General features: G+C 40.8%; 1 protein-coding gene across 1 annotated transcript; it reads left to right on the top strand.

The window, feature by feature from the left end:
- Positions 1 to 267: 267 nt before the first annotated feature.
- Positions 268 to 12,208, top strand: SEC61A1 (SEC61 translocon subunit alpha 1). The gene is made up of 12 exons (XM_056501143.1): positions 268 to 373; positions 1,547 to 1,614; positions 2,270 to 2,335; positions 2,424 to 2,502; positions 3,287 to 3,418; positions 4,737 to 4,846; positions 5,052 to 5,205; positions 5,911 to 6,071; positions 6,750 to 6,947; positions 7,258 to 7,449; positions 9,026 to 9,102; positions 9,883 to 12,208. The coding sequence occupies exons 1-12, from the start codon at positions 367 to 369 to the stop codon at positions 10,067 to 10,069; spliced, it is 1,431 nt and encodes a 476-aa protein (XP_056357118.1). The 5' UTR covers positions 268 to 366; the 3' UTR covers positions 10,070 to 12,208.
- Positions 12,209 to 18,932: the final 6,724 nt, after the last annotated feature.

Below are 18,932 nucleotides of genomic sequence, written 5' to 3' on the forward strand. Positions count from 1 at the left end.
AAGTGTTTATTTATGTATTTATCTGTTGAAATCTATTAAACCAGCGCTACGCTTTCTGGTAGCTAAAACACGCGTTCCTCGACACAACCTGACGCAGCAGCCAGTCCCATACCACATCAAGATGGCGGGAGGCGCAAGACTACAACTCCCAGCAAGCAGCGCGCCGTCACGGAAGCAATTTTCCTCTGTGACCGCAGAGCACTATGGGAGTTGTAGGCGGAGGGCTGCGTGGGCAGGGCCCGGCGCATGCGCGGCGGCGGCGGCGGACGCGGCGCGTGGCAGGAAGCGGAAGGGGGCGGCCGCGCTCGGAGCCTGACGTGTCCCTCCTCCGCCGCCGCCGCTCGCTGCTGCTCGGCCGGCGCCGCCATGGGCAGTGAGTACCGGGGACCCCCCGCTTCAGCGGCTCCCCTCGGGCTCTCGCTTCTCCCCTCGGGCCGGGAAAGCGCCGTTCCCCGCGGGTGGCAGCTCATCCCGGCGGACGAACCGGCGCCGTGTGCCCCGTGCCGGCTGAGGGAGCCGGGCGCGGTGTCGGGGTGGGGGCGGCGGGGTGTCAGCTCGGGCATGACCCTTCCAGGGACACTGTCAGAGGGAGTTACAAACTGTGGCTGCACCCCGGAGCGATCCCATCAGTGGGAATCTGCAGAAAAAGCTGCTTGGAGAGCGCCTTAGTCGATTGCTGTGTTACTGTAGATGTTGGAGAGAGCCTTGATTTGCATTAAATTGAATATCCCGGTCTGTAATTTTTCAGACATAATCGTTTTAAATTAAGAAGATATCTTTTGGGGTCTGTCTTAAAGCGTTACTAAGTTGCCTTCCATAAAAAGCTGGAAAGGCACCAGTAATCCCAGTTCTGCACTGCTGTACTCTGTTCAAATCAGTCCAAAATACGGCTGCAACCTTAGATTTGTTTTAGCAGATTTAGAATTAACCCTTCTTCAAATTCAGAGCTCTCTGCTTACGGGACAACTTGTGATTTTGCAAATCCCCTTTTCATTGTATGCTTATTTTAAGACTCCTGATTTGAGGATGTGTCTTTTTGGCTAGGAGGGGATCATGGCATGAGATGTTCTGTAGACTAACTTGAATTGATGCTTCTGAATTGCGTGTTAAGCTATATGGCCCAAAACTGTGTAGGAATTCTTAAGCTTAATATATGTGCATTATCCAAGGCACTTTTTTCCTCTAATTTCTGACTGGGGATAAACTACCATGAAGTAGAAGTTTAAGACTGTTGATAAACTCATGTAAAGCAATGGCAAAGCTTTTTCACCTACTCAGTGAAATGGAAAAACGCTTGGCTTTCTTTAATTCTGTTCCAATTCCATATTGTACTTAAAACATTTTAGCTGAATCTCTGTGTGATGAGAACAGATAAGAATTTAATAATGCAAAACACACCCCTGCCCCACACTAACCAAGCAAAATTTCCCCAGAGCTGGTACTTTTATTATGTAGAGTACATGTCCAGTTTCAATTCAGCTTGGGCTTTTTCCAGTGTTCATTGTATCTATGTGTTCATTTTGTCTTTTAACTTGTTTCTGTACAGTAAAATTTCTTGAAGTGATCAAGCCATTCTGTGTTATCTTGCCTGAAATTCAAAAGCCTGAACGGAAGGTAGGTTAATAAAATGTTCTTCCTAGGTTTGTATTTGTGTGATATAAAATGTTTGGAGTTTGCATTTGTGGGATTTGGGGTTTCTTCCCTGATGGGAGAGTGGCACTTTTAGGTGCAGTTGTTTTTAGTGGAATGCATGTAAGGTGCATCTCCTGTGGATGTGGTTGTTCAAGAATAAATGCAGTTAGGCTGATTTGTTTATGTCACTGCAGTGCATGTTGAGATGTTGAAGGCAGTTCAGATTGAAGTGTAAACTAGAGTAAGTTAAAGCAGCAGCTTGAAAATCTTTGCTTCATAAATTCTAATCTAAGATTATTTGCTGAGATAAGCTGCTCCCTGTTACTGGTTTTTTTTTTCATCATAATCACTTACTCATGAAAATGTAAGACTCATTTCTGTGGAAGCACTAGAATTACCTTGCATTGACATAAGCTTGTTTATTTGGATTAAATTTTGAATAAAGCTTTGTAGCTTTCCTTGGTCTTATGTGGGATGAAAGGGATGAACAGAACATTATTTTCTTTAGGGTGTTCTTGTTTGCTCCACAAGAAAGTCAAGTGTGCTACTATGAAAGTTTGCTTGATGGACTAGGTCTTGTTATTTTAACAACTTTATGATCTTTTGTTGGTTTTTGGTTTTGTGTTTTTCCCTTTAGATTCAGTTTAAGGAAAAGGTACTATGGACAGCTATCACACTCTTCATCTTCTTAGTATGCTGCCAGGTATGTTTCCTCCCCTTTTTAAGGAAGAGCTGAAATGTTTAAAGCATGCTATGAAGTCTCTAATTTGATCTCTTGGTTGGAAATACAGATTCCCTTGTTTGGAATTATGTCATCAGACTCTGCAGATCCTTTCTACTGGATGAGAGTGATTTTGGCATCAAATAGAGGTATGTCCAGACTTTCAGATAGGCCTTTTTTTTTGGCTTGAATCAAAATGGTCTTAGGCTTGCATTCTGCTCCATTGTAATGAATATTCAAACTGGAGTGTGAAAAGTAATTTTTCTATATCACTTAAAGTCATAAACCAGTGTGGCATTAGGAAAGGCACAACTTCCTGAGCAAAATGAGTTTATGGTTGACTGTGTGCAATCTATTATATGCACAAAAATTGAGCTTTTTTTTTTCTTTGAGGGAAATGGTTAGGGAAGAGACATTTCCCAATTACCTGCATTGCTGCTGTTGCAGCTTTCAAGATTTGTGATTTGTGTTTCAAAATCATATTCCTTAACTGCTGTGGTTTCCTGGGTGACTTATTTGAGATTGAAATGCATTGTAGTTTCAGTTTCTTGTAGAGGCTTTCTAATGCAGGTATGAAGGTTAAAATTCATGATAGTTTATATGAATTTCTGTTTCTAATGCAGCTGTGAATTAAGAATGGTGACTGTTTTCTGAGTTCACTTTATCATTCTATGTCATTTGAGCTATCAGTTTATATCATACTTTATTTTATGCAGAGTAAATCTATTCTTGACAGCTAAAGTCTTTTTCAGTGAACACAGTATTTTTGAAATACTGAGGAGTACTATATATCAAACTGACTTCTAACAAACTTTTCTTATCGTTGAGAATTTTTACATTTGTGGAGATTTGGAGTTTTAGATCTTCTTCAATGTGATGTAAAGGTTAATAAAAACTAACTTTGAACTGCACTGTTCTTCCTGTGTCTGGCAGGAACATTGATGGAGCTGGGCATTTCACCCATTGTCACTTCAGGGCTCATCATGCAGCTCTTGGCAGGTGCTAAGATAATTGAGGTTGGTGACACCCCAAAGGATAGAGCTCTCTTCAATGGAGCCCAGAAATGTGAGTAACAGCTCATGTGGTGGTTTAGAGTATCTCACCCTAACAGTGGAAAGTGTGACTTTACCATGGGGTGAATGGTGCAGTTGGACCTGTGGGTTTCTGTCATGTCTGCTGCAATACCTGTATTTCACTGATCTTTTACTGGCAGCTCTCTGCCTTGTTGGCTGTTATGCTTCAGAAAGGTGTGAAAAGGAAAAATGTTGGTGCAATTGGCATTGCTGCTGTAATCTCCTCAGACAAGTGAAGCAATGTAGAGACTGTGGAGACTCAACTTTTGAGCTGTGATGGTCAGTGTTAATCTGAGTATTTCACAGTGGTTAAGGTGTTGATTGTAGCTTTTATACCTTGCAGCTCCAGGCAAGGGTCTTTCTCATCAATAAGGGGTCTCTGTGGTCAATTGATAATGACTTCCAGAAAAAAACCTGGGTGTTTTGTAGCTATTTGATGCTGTACACTATACTGGAAAAAATTATAAATCCCTACAGCAATATCTTAACACCCTCAGAGTTTTCAGTATCTAAAGCAGTCTTTGGTAACCAAACCCACTTGCTTCTAAGTGCATTTGTTTCTGAACTATCTATGTGTATTTCTGTTTTCAGTGCCAGATTTCAAACAGCAAAGTTAACTTGCTTTTGAATTTAAACATCCCATGGTTTATGTATTCCTTCCCAAATGTTGTGGTTTAACCCCATCCGGCAACTAAGTGTCACTTGGGACACTTGGTGGCTCTCTCCTGTGGAGAGGAGAATCAGAAAGGAAAATAATCAAACTTGTGGGTTGAAATGAAAACAGTTCAATAACTGATACAGTATAATAATAACAATAACAACTGTAAAAAAAGGAGAGAGAGAAATAAAACATCACAAGTGATGCACAGTACAATGCTCACCACTTGCTGAGGGATGCCCAGCCAGTTCCTGAGCAGTGATCAGTCCCTCCTGGCCATTCCTCCCAGCTGGTGTGCTGAGCCTGGCATTCCATGGTATGGAATATCCCTGTGGTCACTTAGGGTCAGCTATCCTGGTTGTGCTCCCTCCCAGCCTCTTGTGCACCTGCTGGCTGGCAGAGCAGGGGACACTGAGAAGTCCTTGACTTGGGGTAAGCACTGCTGAGCAGCAACTAAAACAACATCAGCCTGTTATCAGCATTATTCTCATGGAAAATCCAAACCACAGCACTCTACCAGCTACTACAAAGAAAATTAACTCTGTCTCAGCTGAAACCAAGATTTTCTGCAAAGAAGTGATTTCTATTTCTCTAATTGCTCATTGACATAAATATCCAGGACAAATATATACTTTTTCTTTTTATTCTGTAGTGTTTGGAATGATCATTACCATTGGACAGTCTATTGTGTATGTAATGACTGGAATGTACGGAGACCCGTCTGAGATGGGTGCTGGTATCTGCTTGCTTATCACAATCCAGGTAAATTCTAATCTTCTCTACTTACTCTTCCCCTGACAGGGTCAAAAAATCAGCCTTATGGACAGGCTGTCTCACATGCAGAGCAGAAAGGCCCAAGTGTACCTGCTTCTTCACATATAGTCTAATCTCTTAATACATTTTTTTTTTTTTTTAACATATGAAAAAGACATGGAACTAATGCTTTATTTCTTTTTTATTACTCTAGCTTTTTGTTGCTGGTTTGATAGTTCTGCTCTTGGATGAGCTTCTCCAGAAAGGATATGGTCTTGGTTCTGGCATCTCTCTCTTCATTGCTACCAATATCTGTGAGACCATTGTGTGGAAAGCATTCAGTCCCACCACAGTGAACACTGGGCGAGGTAATATGGCACAGTCTGTTTTCTTTACCATTAGTTTGTAAAAAAGGCAGCTTTTTTTTTTTTTTCCCACTATTAACTTAATGCCAAATGCTTTTACTATCATCTTGGCTGTGTAGTGAATCTTGCTAATGCAGCAGGTGCTGCTGTGCAAAGTGCAAGCACAAAGACATTTTTTCTCAATTTGTAGTATGTCACAAGATATTTACTGAACTTGAATTTCTTACAGTACCTTCATTAAAAGCCACCAGTAGTAGATTGCCATTGTATTATGGTTGCTGTCCAACTTACTGACCAAATGTGAGGTTATGCCATTTGCTGTAATCCAGACAATAACTTGTGTCTCACCACAACTGACACTGGAAAGCCTGATGCTTCCCTCTGAGTTTACTTTCTTTTCTTTTTGATCAGAAGAAAAGAAAGAACTTGGTGCTCATCAATGTTTCTAGAGAGCAATTAAGTTATCCCATGCTGGGTTATGATTTAGTTTCTTGGCCACTATAAAGGGATTTTAAAAAAAAATCTTGGGAAAAATATAGCTGATAGTAAGGGTGACAGTATAAAAGCCTGAGAATAAAAGCCTTTTGCTCGAGATGCAAAAGACTCAGAGAAATCCCATTCCTGCAGTTCAGAAGTATGCTTAATGGGCAAAACACTGAAGTTTGGAGACAATCACAGCTCACCTAACTTTTTCTTTTCCTTTCCAAGGCATGGAATTTGAGGGAGCCATCATTGCTCTGTTCCATCTTCTGGCTACTCGCACAGACAAGGTCCGAGCTCTTCGTGAGGCCTTTTACCGTCAGAATCTTCCCAACCTCATGAACCTGATTGCCACCATCTTTGTCTTTGCAATTGTCATTTACTTCCAGGTCAGTTGGAATAATGAGGGTTGTAAAACTGTATGGAAGTAGGTCTGAAATTTCTTAAGGAAATGTCAAGCTTCTTTCTAGAAGAAATTACATATTCACAAGGCTCGTATATATTCAAACAAGGCTCATTTTTGTACCTGCAGCCTCTAGATGTTCATTATACACTTAATCAGTTTCCACATTTACTGTAGTCACACAGAAGACTTGACACTTTGGTCTCTGAAAAAATAAACAAAAAACCAGATAAAAGTATTCCCTATTGCATGTGTGCATGTGATACTGTCTAACTCAAATGCTGTTACTTTATACTGGGAACCACTTGGAAGTTTTTAAGCCTGTGTCTCTTACTGTTTGTTGCTGAAGAATATAGGAAGTTTTAATGTTTCTTTTCCTGGATGTTTTGTTCAATCTTCTTGAAACTTCAGATTTCTTCTGATGTCTAAATCTTTCATTCCTTCTTGTGTGTGGGTGTGTGTTTAGACAACCATGCAGGCTTGCAGACCCTTTGCAGAAGGGTCCTCATGGAGAGGAGAGCCCTCTGGGCAGAGTATTTGTACTTGCACAAAATGATTGCAGATTTCTTCTGTTGCTGTCAAGGCCTTGAACTTGCAATTTATGGTCTCTGGTATGGGTTCATGTCCACATATAACGGGAGTCTTTCTTTTGAAAACTTTTCAGGGCTTCAGAGTGGATCTTCCTATCAAATCTGCTCGCTACCGGGGCCAGTACAACACCTACCCTATCAAGCTGTTCTACACTTCCAACATTCCCATTATTCTCCAGTCTGCCCTGGTGTCAAACTTGTACGTCATCTCCCAGATGCTTTCTGCCCGCTTCAGTGGCAACTTGCTGGTCAGCCTGCTGGGCACCTGGTCTGTGAGTATCCCTTCTCATCTTGCACATATCTGCACAAGGGCACCATTGAAATGTGGGGTTGAAGAGATAGTCTCTGAATATTAAGACACACTTTTATAGGTGGTTATGCACATTGAAGCTCCTAAATTAGTAATTTGTTTGAATTAATGCAATTGAGGCTTGCTGTGATGAAAGTAAACGTGTGTGCTGCTGCAGTATTAATGATGCAAAGTGACACAAAGGTGATAGAAACTTCTCTAAGACTTGGCTTAATGGCTATGAAATAGTGAGAAGATTGGTGACTGACTGCTTGTTTTCTTTCTTCGTCCAGGACACATCATCTGGAGGCCCTGCTCGTGCTTATCCAGTTGGTGGACTCTGTTATTACCTGTCACCTCCAGAGTCCTTTTCTTCAGTATTGGAAGACCCTGTACATGCAGTTGTTTATATTGTATTTATGTTGGGCTCTTGTGCTTTCTTCTCTAAGACATGGATTGAAGTCTCTGGCTCCTCTGCCAAAGATGTAAGTTTAAAATGACAAATTATGTAAGCATACATGTTGAAAACAGATGGGTTGTTGTGAGAATAAGACTGCTTTCTTCTGAAAAAGCTGTTCTGCTGGTAATCTTGTTGGTAATATTCATTGCTTGTGTAAACAGGGACTATGTCTTTTTATAATTGGGAAAGATTAAGACAGAATGGGGCTATTTTTTCCCTATTTTCTTTACTGTCTTTTCAAAACAATGTCAAAACTTAAATTGCTTTCATTGGAATTAGAAAATTTAGAACATAGAAATATGTGATCAATGTGAGAGCAGGAAAGGTAAGAGGAGAGGTAGAAATTCTTTCAGTGCCACATGACAGGTGCCCTGTGTTAAAGACAGTTGCAACTTAAAAACTTGCAGATAAAGCTCAGACAGCCATTCCTGACACAGAGTTCTGAGCTTTCTTTGTGGGAGAATTAACTAGAAGTTGTTATTTTTAGCTTGAGAGCACTGACAATGGAGAATAAAGTGCAATGCATTAATGTACCTGATGGTATTTCTCAAAAATTCCATTTGCTACAGGATATTTAACATTCAGGAACTACATCATCCTGAAATTTGAGTTGGAAAACAGAATGGAAAATAGCTGTCATTGTGGTATATTTGTAATGTGTGGTTTTAGATAGAAGGTGAAGTTTGGCAACTATGGAATGGTTTAATCTATTCTTTAACAAATAAGTAATTGTACAGTTACTGTGGCTGTGTGAGCCCTCTTTTGTTTTGGACTTGCATCTTTCTGCTTCTCAGGCATGCAGGGAGGCACTCACAGCCATGTACACTCAGGTTTTTATTTCAGAGTAAACCAACAGACAGTTTTTAACACTTTAACACTTTTCCTGATGCTAAGTAAAATTATTTTAAGTTCATGCAAAAAAGGTCAGAAATAGAAGTTGATAAATCATTACTTAAATGTTCACTGTGTAGTGGAAAACTGGCAGCTTACTCATCTGAAAGTGTGTTTTCTCAGTGCAGGAGTCAGTGATGAGCACCTTCTTCACTGCTAGTTTGTTACCACAGTGGTTAGTAGTGTTTGCAGGGCTCTGCTGTAACCCTATGCAACCAGAAATCCAGTTTAAGAATAATGTTCCAAGAAGGGATTCTAAGTCTAGTTTCTAGTGTGGCTCCACAAATAAATAGTTGACTCAACTGAATGCAGGACATTGAAACAGAATGAACACTTCAAGGAATGGTTTTGCAACATCTACAAAACCCTCATCAGCAGAAAGGTAGATGGCAAAACGTGGATTGAATTATGAGCCTGCCAGTATCCAAATTTTCCTTTTCTCAGTAGGACTGGAATTATCCAGAAAGCTTTGTATAATTGGCAGGTAGAAAAGTGCCTGTGACTGTAATTTATCTGAAGTTAAAATACTGGATATTTTTAACTCAGATGAATGATGTGAAACACAATCCAAAACCCAAAACAATACAAAAAACCCCCAACCCCACCACCATTTACTGCAATGTCTTGCTTCTGTTTTCCCACAGTACTGCTTTCCATGGCCTTGGTAAATGACACTAAATTTACTTGCTGCATTCCTTGATTCAATACAGGTTGCCAAGCAATTGAAAGAACAGCAAATGGTAATGCGAGGCCACAGAGAAACTTCAATGGTACATGAACTCAACAGGTGAGCTACATATTCACTGGCTGTTCATGCACAGTGTTATGGGCAAACATGTGGCAAAGTTTGCTCTGACTTCCATTTTCTAGATCCTAGAACACAGATATTATTTCAGATTTGATGTTACATGCATGAGACATAGAACATTATCTCATTAATGGAAGACTTGTACAGTACAGCTTATTTTTGCCTTGCATTTAAAGAATTTGCCTTAAATTCTGGACCTTTTATTTTCCTGTTCTATTTTTTCATTTATACACTCTTCTCAGGGTAGCTAATAATGAGCATTTCAGTGTACTTCACTACTTCAGGCTGACCCAGAAGTATTTTCTTACTGTAATTTTTCATGTGTTATTAGTCTTGAGTACCATTTTTACACAGACCTTTCTTCTGAAACAAGTAGTTACTTAAATCTCCGAGGGGCAGAGGTGGGCAGGGGTTGATGTCTGATGTTTTCAGATTTCAGGATAGGACTTAGACCCTTTGTGTTATTGTAACTTTGGATTTCAGTCGTGTACAGGCAATTTGAAGAGCCAGTAGCCATAAGTTTAATATTTGTGCATTATTGCATGGTGAACTGTAATAACTTCTCTTAATGTAGCGTTTTTTTCTTCTCCAGTCAGGTTGAGCATTTTGTTTCCTTACCCAGTGTACTGGCATTATTGCATGTTCCTTACTTGTGATTGCAGACCTGCAAGAGAAGAGAGTATTCTGCCATTGACTTTTTTCACACTGTCTGAGCAAGCTCTAATGGCCCCTTTCCTATTCTCATTTCCTGTTTTACAGGTACATCCCCACAGCTGCTGCCTTTGGTGGGCTCTGTATCGGTGCCCTCTCTGTGCTGGCAGACTTCCTTGGGGCAATTGGCTCTGGAACTGGGATTCTGCTCGCTGTCACCATCATTTATCAATACTTTGAAATTTTTGTAAAGGAACAGAGTGAAGTTGGCAGTATGGGAGCTCTTCTTTTCTAAACCTAGCTTCTCATGGACCCAGGAAAGAGAGGAGGGACATTCTCAAAGTGTAGCCAGTCAGGGGAAAAGAAGTATCATAAACTTGATAGTGTCATTCTATAGAAACACATATTTTAATAATGTTTCCAAAGCACATTCCCTTGAGTTCAAACTTTTCTAGCATACTGTTTGCATTTTATAAATTGATGCGGAAGATGTGCAAAAAATTTTTTTAAGAAATTTTTTTTTAATTATGTGTTAGGAGAGTCAGCTTTCTGACTTGGATTTAGTTCAATGACTCCTGAAAATTTTTTGAGCCCCTTTCACATTTCGTAACCTGAAGCCTTTAAAGGTTTTAATTAATGTTTGTTAAATGAATACTTGGAAGGGATTTTTTTCCATTTGACTTGTTTTTGCAGCTCCTTTGCAGAAATGGTGAAAAAAACCTCTCCATCTGATGCTTGAGTTCCATAATTATGGTTGCAAGCACAAAAAGTGTTCCATATGTTTGGGGTTTTGTTTCAGTATGGCAGATTTGAAAGGCAGTTGTTTCTTTTTACTAAATGATATCTCTATTGCCTAATGTTTTGTCTTGTAATTACTACACTAGACCTTGTCAGCTGTTGAGTATTGGCTTGAGACTGTTTTCAAGTTTCTATGTAAGAAAGGAATGTGTCCTTTCCCACCACCTCTCCTCCACAAGCAGAAAACTCAGGTAAATCTAGATTCTGCCAGAACCTGTGCCTAAGAGTTGCTACTTTGAAACTTGGTTAAACCGACTTTGTAAAGCCTTCTAATTAGTCTTTTTTGCCTTTAGTGGCTGTACTTCTAGTTCTGATGCTGGCTGAAAGGAAGGAGTGTTATAGCTGCTTAGATATAAACCTGCTTGTGCTCTTTGCTAGAGCGAAGTTTCTCTCCTTGATAATGAATTCTGGTCTCGTAGCAATCAGGATGTTATCTCATTACTCATATCTGGTGAATTTTGAGTCTCATTACCACAAAAGAGTGGAAAGAATGGATGTTACTTGTCTGTTTTTGTAGATCTAGATACGAGACCCTTGTCAGATAACTCCACTAAGGGGCTTATGTAGAAAGCTTTTCTTCCTATAATCTCATGGATTTGAGTGGTACATAGGAAAATACTCTTTCAGAATATATTGGGATTCCTTTTTTGAAATCACACCTTCACGTTGGAGAGTTTACAGTTAAGGCTGTAAAGGACCAGAATAAAACTTAGTTTTCCATTCTAATTTAGGTTGTCAGTACTAATCAGGTGCCTAGGACCAAATGCAAATATTTGTGTATGAGTCTTGTAAATATGCTTTTCCTCAATCAGTATTGGACAACATGAAAACCAGAAGGAGGAGTTGTAATGCTGGAACTTTTCATTACACTGCATCAACATGCTTCTGTGCATTTTTGCATGTTGGGCAGACAGTATGTGAGTCACTGTTCCTGCTGGAGTGGTGGGACTCTGTTACACACCCAAGGAGCACAGATGACATCCAGAACCCCTTGTTAATACCCTGAGCTCAGGTACCAAACACGTGGGAAATCTGCAGATGTGGAATGAGATGTGCTTATCTATGAAAGTCAAATGCCCAGGAAGAGAATCACGGTTGGAAAAGGAATAAAAGAATTGGGATGAAGTATCCATGAAGTGATCACTGTCAGCCATTCACTATGATGTCACACTACATTCAGTCCTTTTTCTGTTTTTCATAATGTACTAGTGCAGCACAGCACAACTGTGATGTGAAATGGGGACAGTTAAAAAGTGGCATTAAAAAGTGAGGGAAAGGGTTCTGATATAATTCTGCTTTGGGGATTTTGTTTTGGTTGTTTTTCCAGGAAGCCCAATACAAACTTTGTTTTGATATAAAAGACTCCACTTCTGTGCATGCTGCTCTGGCTGGGCTGGAGCTGTGCTTGTATTTTTGGTCATATCTGTTTGAACCGGTCGCAGTTTAGAGCATTTGCTCTTCAGTGTCTAAGCAGCACTTTTTCTGTGCATCTGTATCTTTGTGGTCTAGTGGTAAATCTTTGTTATCAAACAGCTGTTTCCTCAAAGCAGGATCTGCTGGCCATACAGTGGATGTTCACAAAAAGAAATAATGCCTAAAAAATCTGCTTTATAATGAAATAAAGTACATCTTTGGAGTTTGGCTTTTGGTGCTTGGATACTGTCACAATTCTAACACTTGTAGGATAAGGTTACCCACCTGTGAGACTGAGAAAGTGGTGCCCTCAAAACACCTGATCAGAGTGTCAGTGTGAAATAAAGACAATTGGTATTTGCTCCAAGGTTCCTCAGTAGTGGGTTGCCAAAATAACTGAACCTTGACCATTCCTTTGGGCTTTTATTTTATGAGTTGCAATTCTAAAGGCGCTGACAAGTAATAGAGGGTGAGTGGGGTAATGATGCATGACTTTAACAAAAACTTGCCATTAGAGATACAGTGCCAGTCTTTTTGCAGTATGATAATTGAAACAACAAAACTCAAAACTGATGATATTCCAAATATTGTTTTGGCCTTTGAATCTTTAAACTTAGGGAAAATTTTGCCTTCCTCCTGAATAGAAATATCCTAGCACTTGGAAGCAGATTTACTGAAAGTACTGTTACTGGATGCAGGAGGTTCAGCCACAATTTTGGTTGTGTTCAAAGTCACTCCAAACATCAGCTTGATTTTTCACTTGCTGTTTTATTTTTCACCAGGAAAATTGCATTGGTGACTGTGGTTGCCATGGGAATATTATGTCATCACACATATGATCACAGAAATAATTGAGGTCACTGTAGATATGATGAGTTATGTGCAAGAGAGCTGGATGAGAACCAGCACCAGGGCGACATCTGACATCTTTCTGCTGAGGTTATTTTGTGCAAAATTCTTGACATGTCCTTTTCTTCTGCACTGCAGGTTTCATGTGAAAGTTTCTTTAGCATTTAAGTGCTGGGCACTTGACTTTTGTCCCTCTTTTCATTATTCATTTAAAGAGATTTAAAAGATTTAAAAACCGTCTGGTTTAATCTCGTTCACTTATTCCTGGGGTTTATTTCTGTGTAATTTTGAGATGGCAAACGAATTTCACTAATTTCACAAGCATTTTGTTGTTGGGGTTTTATAGTTAAAAATAAATTAATTCCTTTTGGCTGCAACTATAAAGATTGTTGCTTTACTCTAAGTTTTTCATGACTGTGCTCCCTTGATTTTTTTTCTGGCGGTAACCCATAACAGGATGGGACAGTCCCATAGATGATTTGTGGAACAGGCTTCTCAGCCAGTTTTTGGTGAAGGAGAAATCCCTGACCCCCCATCCCTCGGCGGCCCCTGCCCCAGGGCTGCGAGCCCGGCCGGGTTCGGGTGAGCCGGGGCTGCGGCTGCCCCAGGGCTGCGAGCCCGGCCGGGTTCGGGTGAGCCGGGGCTGCGGCTGCCCCAGGGCTGCGAGCCCGGCGGGAGCCTCTGCCGCCGGGCGGCGATGTGACCCTGCGAGTCCGCAGCCGGCAGCGGGAGAGGCGGTCGGATCTCTTCCCAACGTGTGCAATTCCTTCACCTTCGCTGCCGTGCTTTTTACAGTCGTACAGTGTAAAAAGTTCGCAGAGTTTGCCAATGTTTATTTGTGCTTCCTGGAGCTGGATTGGGGTTGTTTTAAGATGAAAAGCTGAAAATAGTTGTTTAGCATGTTTATAATATTTTCTAATATATTTCAAGCATGCTGGGTACCAAGGGGCAGTTGTCTTCTTCTGCCATTTAAGCCTAGACTGAGACAATCTGTGGGATTGGAAAGAAGGCAAGAAAACAGCATTTGAAACCTAAATCAATATTCTAAACTGGGGACCTAATTAGTCAGCTAGACTTTAAGCTGCTGGTTTATAATATGCTCCTGGATGGATCTGCTAGAATTGAAACTCTTCTGTGGGCCAGGTTCTAGCAATCCTCTGGCTATGGTTCCAGCCAAGCTGGCAGCATTTGGCAGAAAGGAAATACCCTGACAATTGGCAGCTCCTTTGGCAGCTGTATCACAGGGGCTGGAGACTGAATGAGCACAGACATGATACACTTTGTCATCACAGAGGGGGCTGTCAAGGTCAGAGATGGGATGCTGCCTCTGAGATATTTTTTGCTGAAGAACAAGAAGACTGAGCCAATTTCTCAGAAATAGTAATACCTAGGAGCTTAAAACAGAGGGGAAAATAGAACAGCCAGGATACATATTTTTAAGAAGCTGTTTCACATATTTTTATGTTGCTTTGAAGAAAATCGGGATACCTGGCATCTATATAAAATCCCAGATTCCCCTTCTTAGATATCAAGGCTAAAGTGGATGGTTCCAAAAATGGTGTGAGCACGGCTGGGGAATATTAGCTATCTGAAATCTCAGACGAGTATTACCCACTTTAATCTTCAGCATTTCTAAGAAGCTCTCTGATGTTCTTACAGCTCTAATGTGTCTCTTCTTTATACCTGTGGTGTGAAGATTTATGAAAGAAAAATGCAGCTCCAGACATACAGGAACAGGGAGCAGTGAGCAGAACATTCTGGCTGATTAACTTTGCTATATGAGTGTGATTTTTATTTTTGTTTAAAAAGCTCTATCTTTTGGCAGCGCAAGAACATGAAATTTTTATTGCTGCTGGATTCCCTAGGGCTGCAGGGATTCCCTGTGCCAAATGCAGGTAGAGCAAGGGCTCCCTGTGACCACAAGTGTGGTCACTTACACAGGGATTTGGGATTACAGAGCTCAGCTGCAGGAAGTAACTGGTGAGTGTGTGGTGAGAGGCCATGAAGGAGCTGTGGGAAGAAGCAGTGCAGGAGCCAAGGCAGGGAGGGGATGTACCCTGGTGAAGCTGGGATGGGGTGGTTTGATGTGCCTATACCTAAAATCAGCATATCTGGAAATGCTCTTGAGCTCCAGGATTCTGAAGACTGCTGACAACAAATGGTGAGTGACTTGTGTGGCTGTGGAGGGTGATTAAAATGCAGAGGGGCAGCTGCCTGCTGGATCTCCCCTGCCAGACAAGCCCAGAATACCTGTGTGCTATAGAAATCAATGATTTGTTTAACCTTGGTATCCCAGACTGACCTCATGTTTCCTTTGCACTGTCCAAAGTTTTCTTTGTGTTCAGCTCATGTAGAAACTTGTAAGATAGTAAAGTGTGTTTGTTAAAATAATTCCTTTTCTAAGCACTTTTATCTTGGATGTTTGAGGACAAAGCTTAAACTGTTGATTTTTAAGTTATTAGAACATTTTTTTAACCTATCCCTCTTGCTTTGAGTGATTCTTGAAAGGAGGAGAGATTTATTGGGGGGGACATTTCCTCAAGTAGGTAGAAAAGAGCTGGCTCATGTCTCAGTGCTTCCCATTACTTAAGCAGTGCAGGCTGGCAGAAACAAGCCAACATTTGGGATAAGATTTATCTAATTTAATGATGGAACACAGTAGCACAAGCCAGGGAGTCTGACACTACTTTCTGTGACTGGGGTACATCAAAATCTTTTTTATTTGTTGAAACACGGATATCCACCTATGTCTGGAGGACAGCTGGAAGCTCACAGGAGCCATTAAACTGGAATATCCCATGTGAAAAGGGTTCTAGTTGCAGAGGAAATAGACTCAAAGTGTTTCCATTTTTATGGTTCTCATCTGTTATTTATGTTGCAGAAGTTGTTTCTTTTGCATATGAGCTCTCATTTTTGCAGGTACTGGCTGTAATTATAGTATAATGGAGATTTTTGGTTCCAAAAATTGTACACTCTGGAAAAAAACCCTCCCTTTTTTAAAAAGAAAAAAAAAAAAAAAAAAGGTGCAGAGCGGGACAGGACCTGTCCCCAGTCCTACAGCTGATCATTACAATGTCTGCCACCTCTTTACTTGCCTCTTCCACCAATGTTGCCTCTTCTTAAAGCACCAGAAGAAGTGTTAACTTTGTACTGACTGAAATGCAGATCCAAACTGCATACAAGTAAGTATATAAATTATCTGTCTCTAAAATATAACTATCAACAGTTAATGAGATAATACCCTTAATTCTGTCCTTAATCCCAAAATCAGTGAGCAGTGAGCTCATACGTGTAGGAGAATGGGAGTCAGAGAATTGAGTGGTCCATGTGTCATCATGGTCATGTTTTCCTTTGTTCATGCAGAATTGCTGATACATCATGGTCTTGATATTATTTCACCCTTGCAGAATATTTCTGCTTCTCCTGAGAGTGTTTCCTTTATGCATAATCCATTAAATGATGATCAGAACTTTGAGTGCCTGCAATTCATCAAGTTTAACACTTTAAGAGAAGACAAAACCATTTCTCTATGGTTTTGGTTGTTAAACACAATAGCTGTAAAATGCACTCAATCTAGATCTTTTACCTAAGCAGAGGTGACAGATTGATGCTGTTGGGGTTCTAGAAGGTGTTATTGGAGATATAATGAAGTTTTTAGGCTGTTATGTTGCTTCAGCTCAGGGAACTCTGTGTGAGTATAATGAAGCTGCAACCTCTAATCATCAGGAAAAAACATCTTTATTTAGCCTAGGCTCCAGCCCACAACTTAAAAGACCTGAGAAATTCTTCCATTTTATTTCCTTGTGATCCACAGGTGGATCTGTGCTGGGAGATTCTTGCACAAAACAGGTATTTCTCATGTCAGAGCTTCAGTCATTCTGTGGAACTGACTCTTAGATGGTCCAAACCTCCTATTTCCCATAATAATGTGCTGCTGCAAATGTAAACACGTTGGACAGCACTCTGCTCCCCTGCCTGGAGCCCCCTCAGCAGTACCTCTGTCATCTGAATAGATGCTGGTTTGTTCCATTACCCTGCAGAGCCATTACTGCAGCAATAAGGTGCAGCTTTGCCTTTCTCTTGTAAATCCTCTGGCAGGAGGCTGATGTGACTCTTGCCAAATACCTCTGTCAGGGATAGGAAGAGCCAAGGGTTTGAGGAGCAGGATGAAAGCCCAGAGAGGTGGGCAGCAGAGGTCAGAGGTGGCTCTTCTTCCCTGTGCTTCAGGGGTTTGTGCACACACATCTGTCTGCTGGAAGGAACAAGAGCCTCCACCATTGGCTGCCAAATCAGATGGGGCACAGGAACTTTGTGATCTTGTCCAACATGACCTTTGAAAGGGTGTGAGATGAGCTTCACACAATTTGGTTTTGTGTTACAACAAGAGCAAGAGCACTTGACCATGTAAAACATTTTGCTATATTTCTGCCTTAAAGGTTAGTAATTTTTGAATGTATTTTTTTTTTAATTTTCTCATTTTTTCCTGTGTGTGTGTTCCATTGGTCTTTAAATGCCATTTGATGAGTGCTTTCCTGCTGCCCTAGCACTGGTTGGGTGAGGTTGCCTGCTCTAGTTCTGTGTGAGAGAAGGTGGCTGGTTTTTCTGAAGACAAGTGATGATATGTGTGGATAGTCCTGGCAAGATCCTGCCTTCTGGATTGGACAAAGCAAATTCATCCTCTAAAAAAATCTATCCAGAGGGATAGGACCCTTTAGGATTATGTAGTTATCAGTCTCTGTAATCTTAGGTGCCTATCACCTGTATCCAAGTTGTACAATACAGATGTCCAGAGGGGCTGGAGCCATTCAATAAAGCTGCTGCAATAGTTCTTTACATTAATACTGAGTTTGAGCACATCACTCCTGTGGTCACTGCTCTGGAAAACCATGTGCAGCTCTCAGACCTGGAGAGCATTGGGGATAATAAAAGAATAGACAGGCTGAAGCAGGGCTGAGGATCCTGACAGACCTCACTTGGGACCCAGCAAAGTTGGTGCTGGGGAATATTTTTGCTCTCTGTGGCAGCATTTGGCTTGCTAGTTCCCAGTATTTACCTAAATATATTTTGGATTGTTGCAGCTCCTAGTGTTTGTGATAAAGGCTTGGACAAAAGGTCTATTGATCAGGCAGTCCTGGCCATCCATCTCTGTCTGCCTCTCCAGGCATCCAGGCTGTGGTGGCAGGGATGCTGCTGAGCCACTGCTCTGCCCCAGGCTGGCAGAGGGCTGTGCTCCCTGGGAGGGAGGAGGGGTGATGGACCACAGATCCCTCTGCCTTTCTCCCCACATGCACAGGACAATCACTGTGTGAATACAGAGCCATGTGATGGGCTCTGAGCCAGGCTCAAAGCTCATGATGATCTTGCTCCCATGGTCTGGTTTAGTAAGGAACAGTCTGCCAGGTCTGAATGCTCATGACACTCAAGCCTCGCAGAGCAGAGAGATTATCACAAAAAAATTCTGAATTTTATACTTTCTTTTTTTAAAAAATGAAGTCAACTATTGGGTGGAGAAAATTTTGTGATGGGAGGAAAACCCCTGGGTTTCTTAGGAAAAGTGAAATATTTCCTGTAGTTATTGTTTGAGCTAAACTTTGTCTGCTTGTCTAATGATGAAAAACGGTGCAATTAGATAACATACAAAAAATAGTCGTATTTCTGGAATTATTGTTATTTCTTTTACTGTGTCATGGTCAAAATGCAGGCCACATTAGAAATGAAATTGCATCTCATGCAAAGATTCTTGCACTGGCAGAGAAATGAAATACTTTTATTTCTAAAATGAGAGAGAATAAGATATTGAAAATAAAAAGCATCAATATTGTTAATGTGTATACAGAAAAGAAGGTTATACCTCATGGCTCTGAAGTGGAACTTACATCCAGACATAATATGCAGATACATAAAAACTTCTGTTTTGAGGAACTAGCTGGGGAAAAAAAACAATGTGAGATTTCAATATAGATTCTGTTTAATGTAGTTAAGAGAGTACAATATTAAGGACTGACAGTAAAGTTGGCCAACAATAAATGGGAGTTGTAGTTACCTGTTTTAAGATACAATAACTCACACTGAAGTATTTATTCATTTTATAGGAGGCT

Source organism: Oenanthe melanoleuca, chromosome 12, assembly GCF_029582105.1.
Source record: "Oenanthe melanoleuca isolate GR-GAL-2019-014 chromosome 12, OMel1.0, whole genome shotgun sequence".
Classification (NCBI taxonomy): Eukaryota; Metazoa; Chordata; class Aves; order Passeriformes; family Muscicapidae; genus Oenanthe; species Oenanthe melanoleuca.

What these genes read in the sequence shown, in the direction of transcription:
- SEC61A1 (XM_056501143.1), top strand. An exon ending in TTCAAAAGCCTGAACGGAAG is followed by an intron (nt 1,615 to 2,269) that starts GTAGGTTAATAA and finishes TTTTCCCTTTAG; the next exon opens with ATTCAGTTTAAGGAAAAGGT. An exon ending in CTGGCTCCTCTGCCAAAGAT is followed by an intron (nt 7,450 to 9,025) that starts GTAAGTTTAAAA and finishes GATTCAATACAG; the next exon opens with GTTGCCAAGCAATTGAAAGA.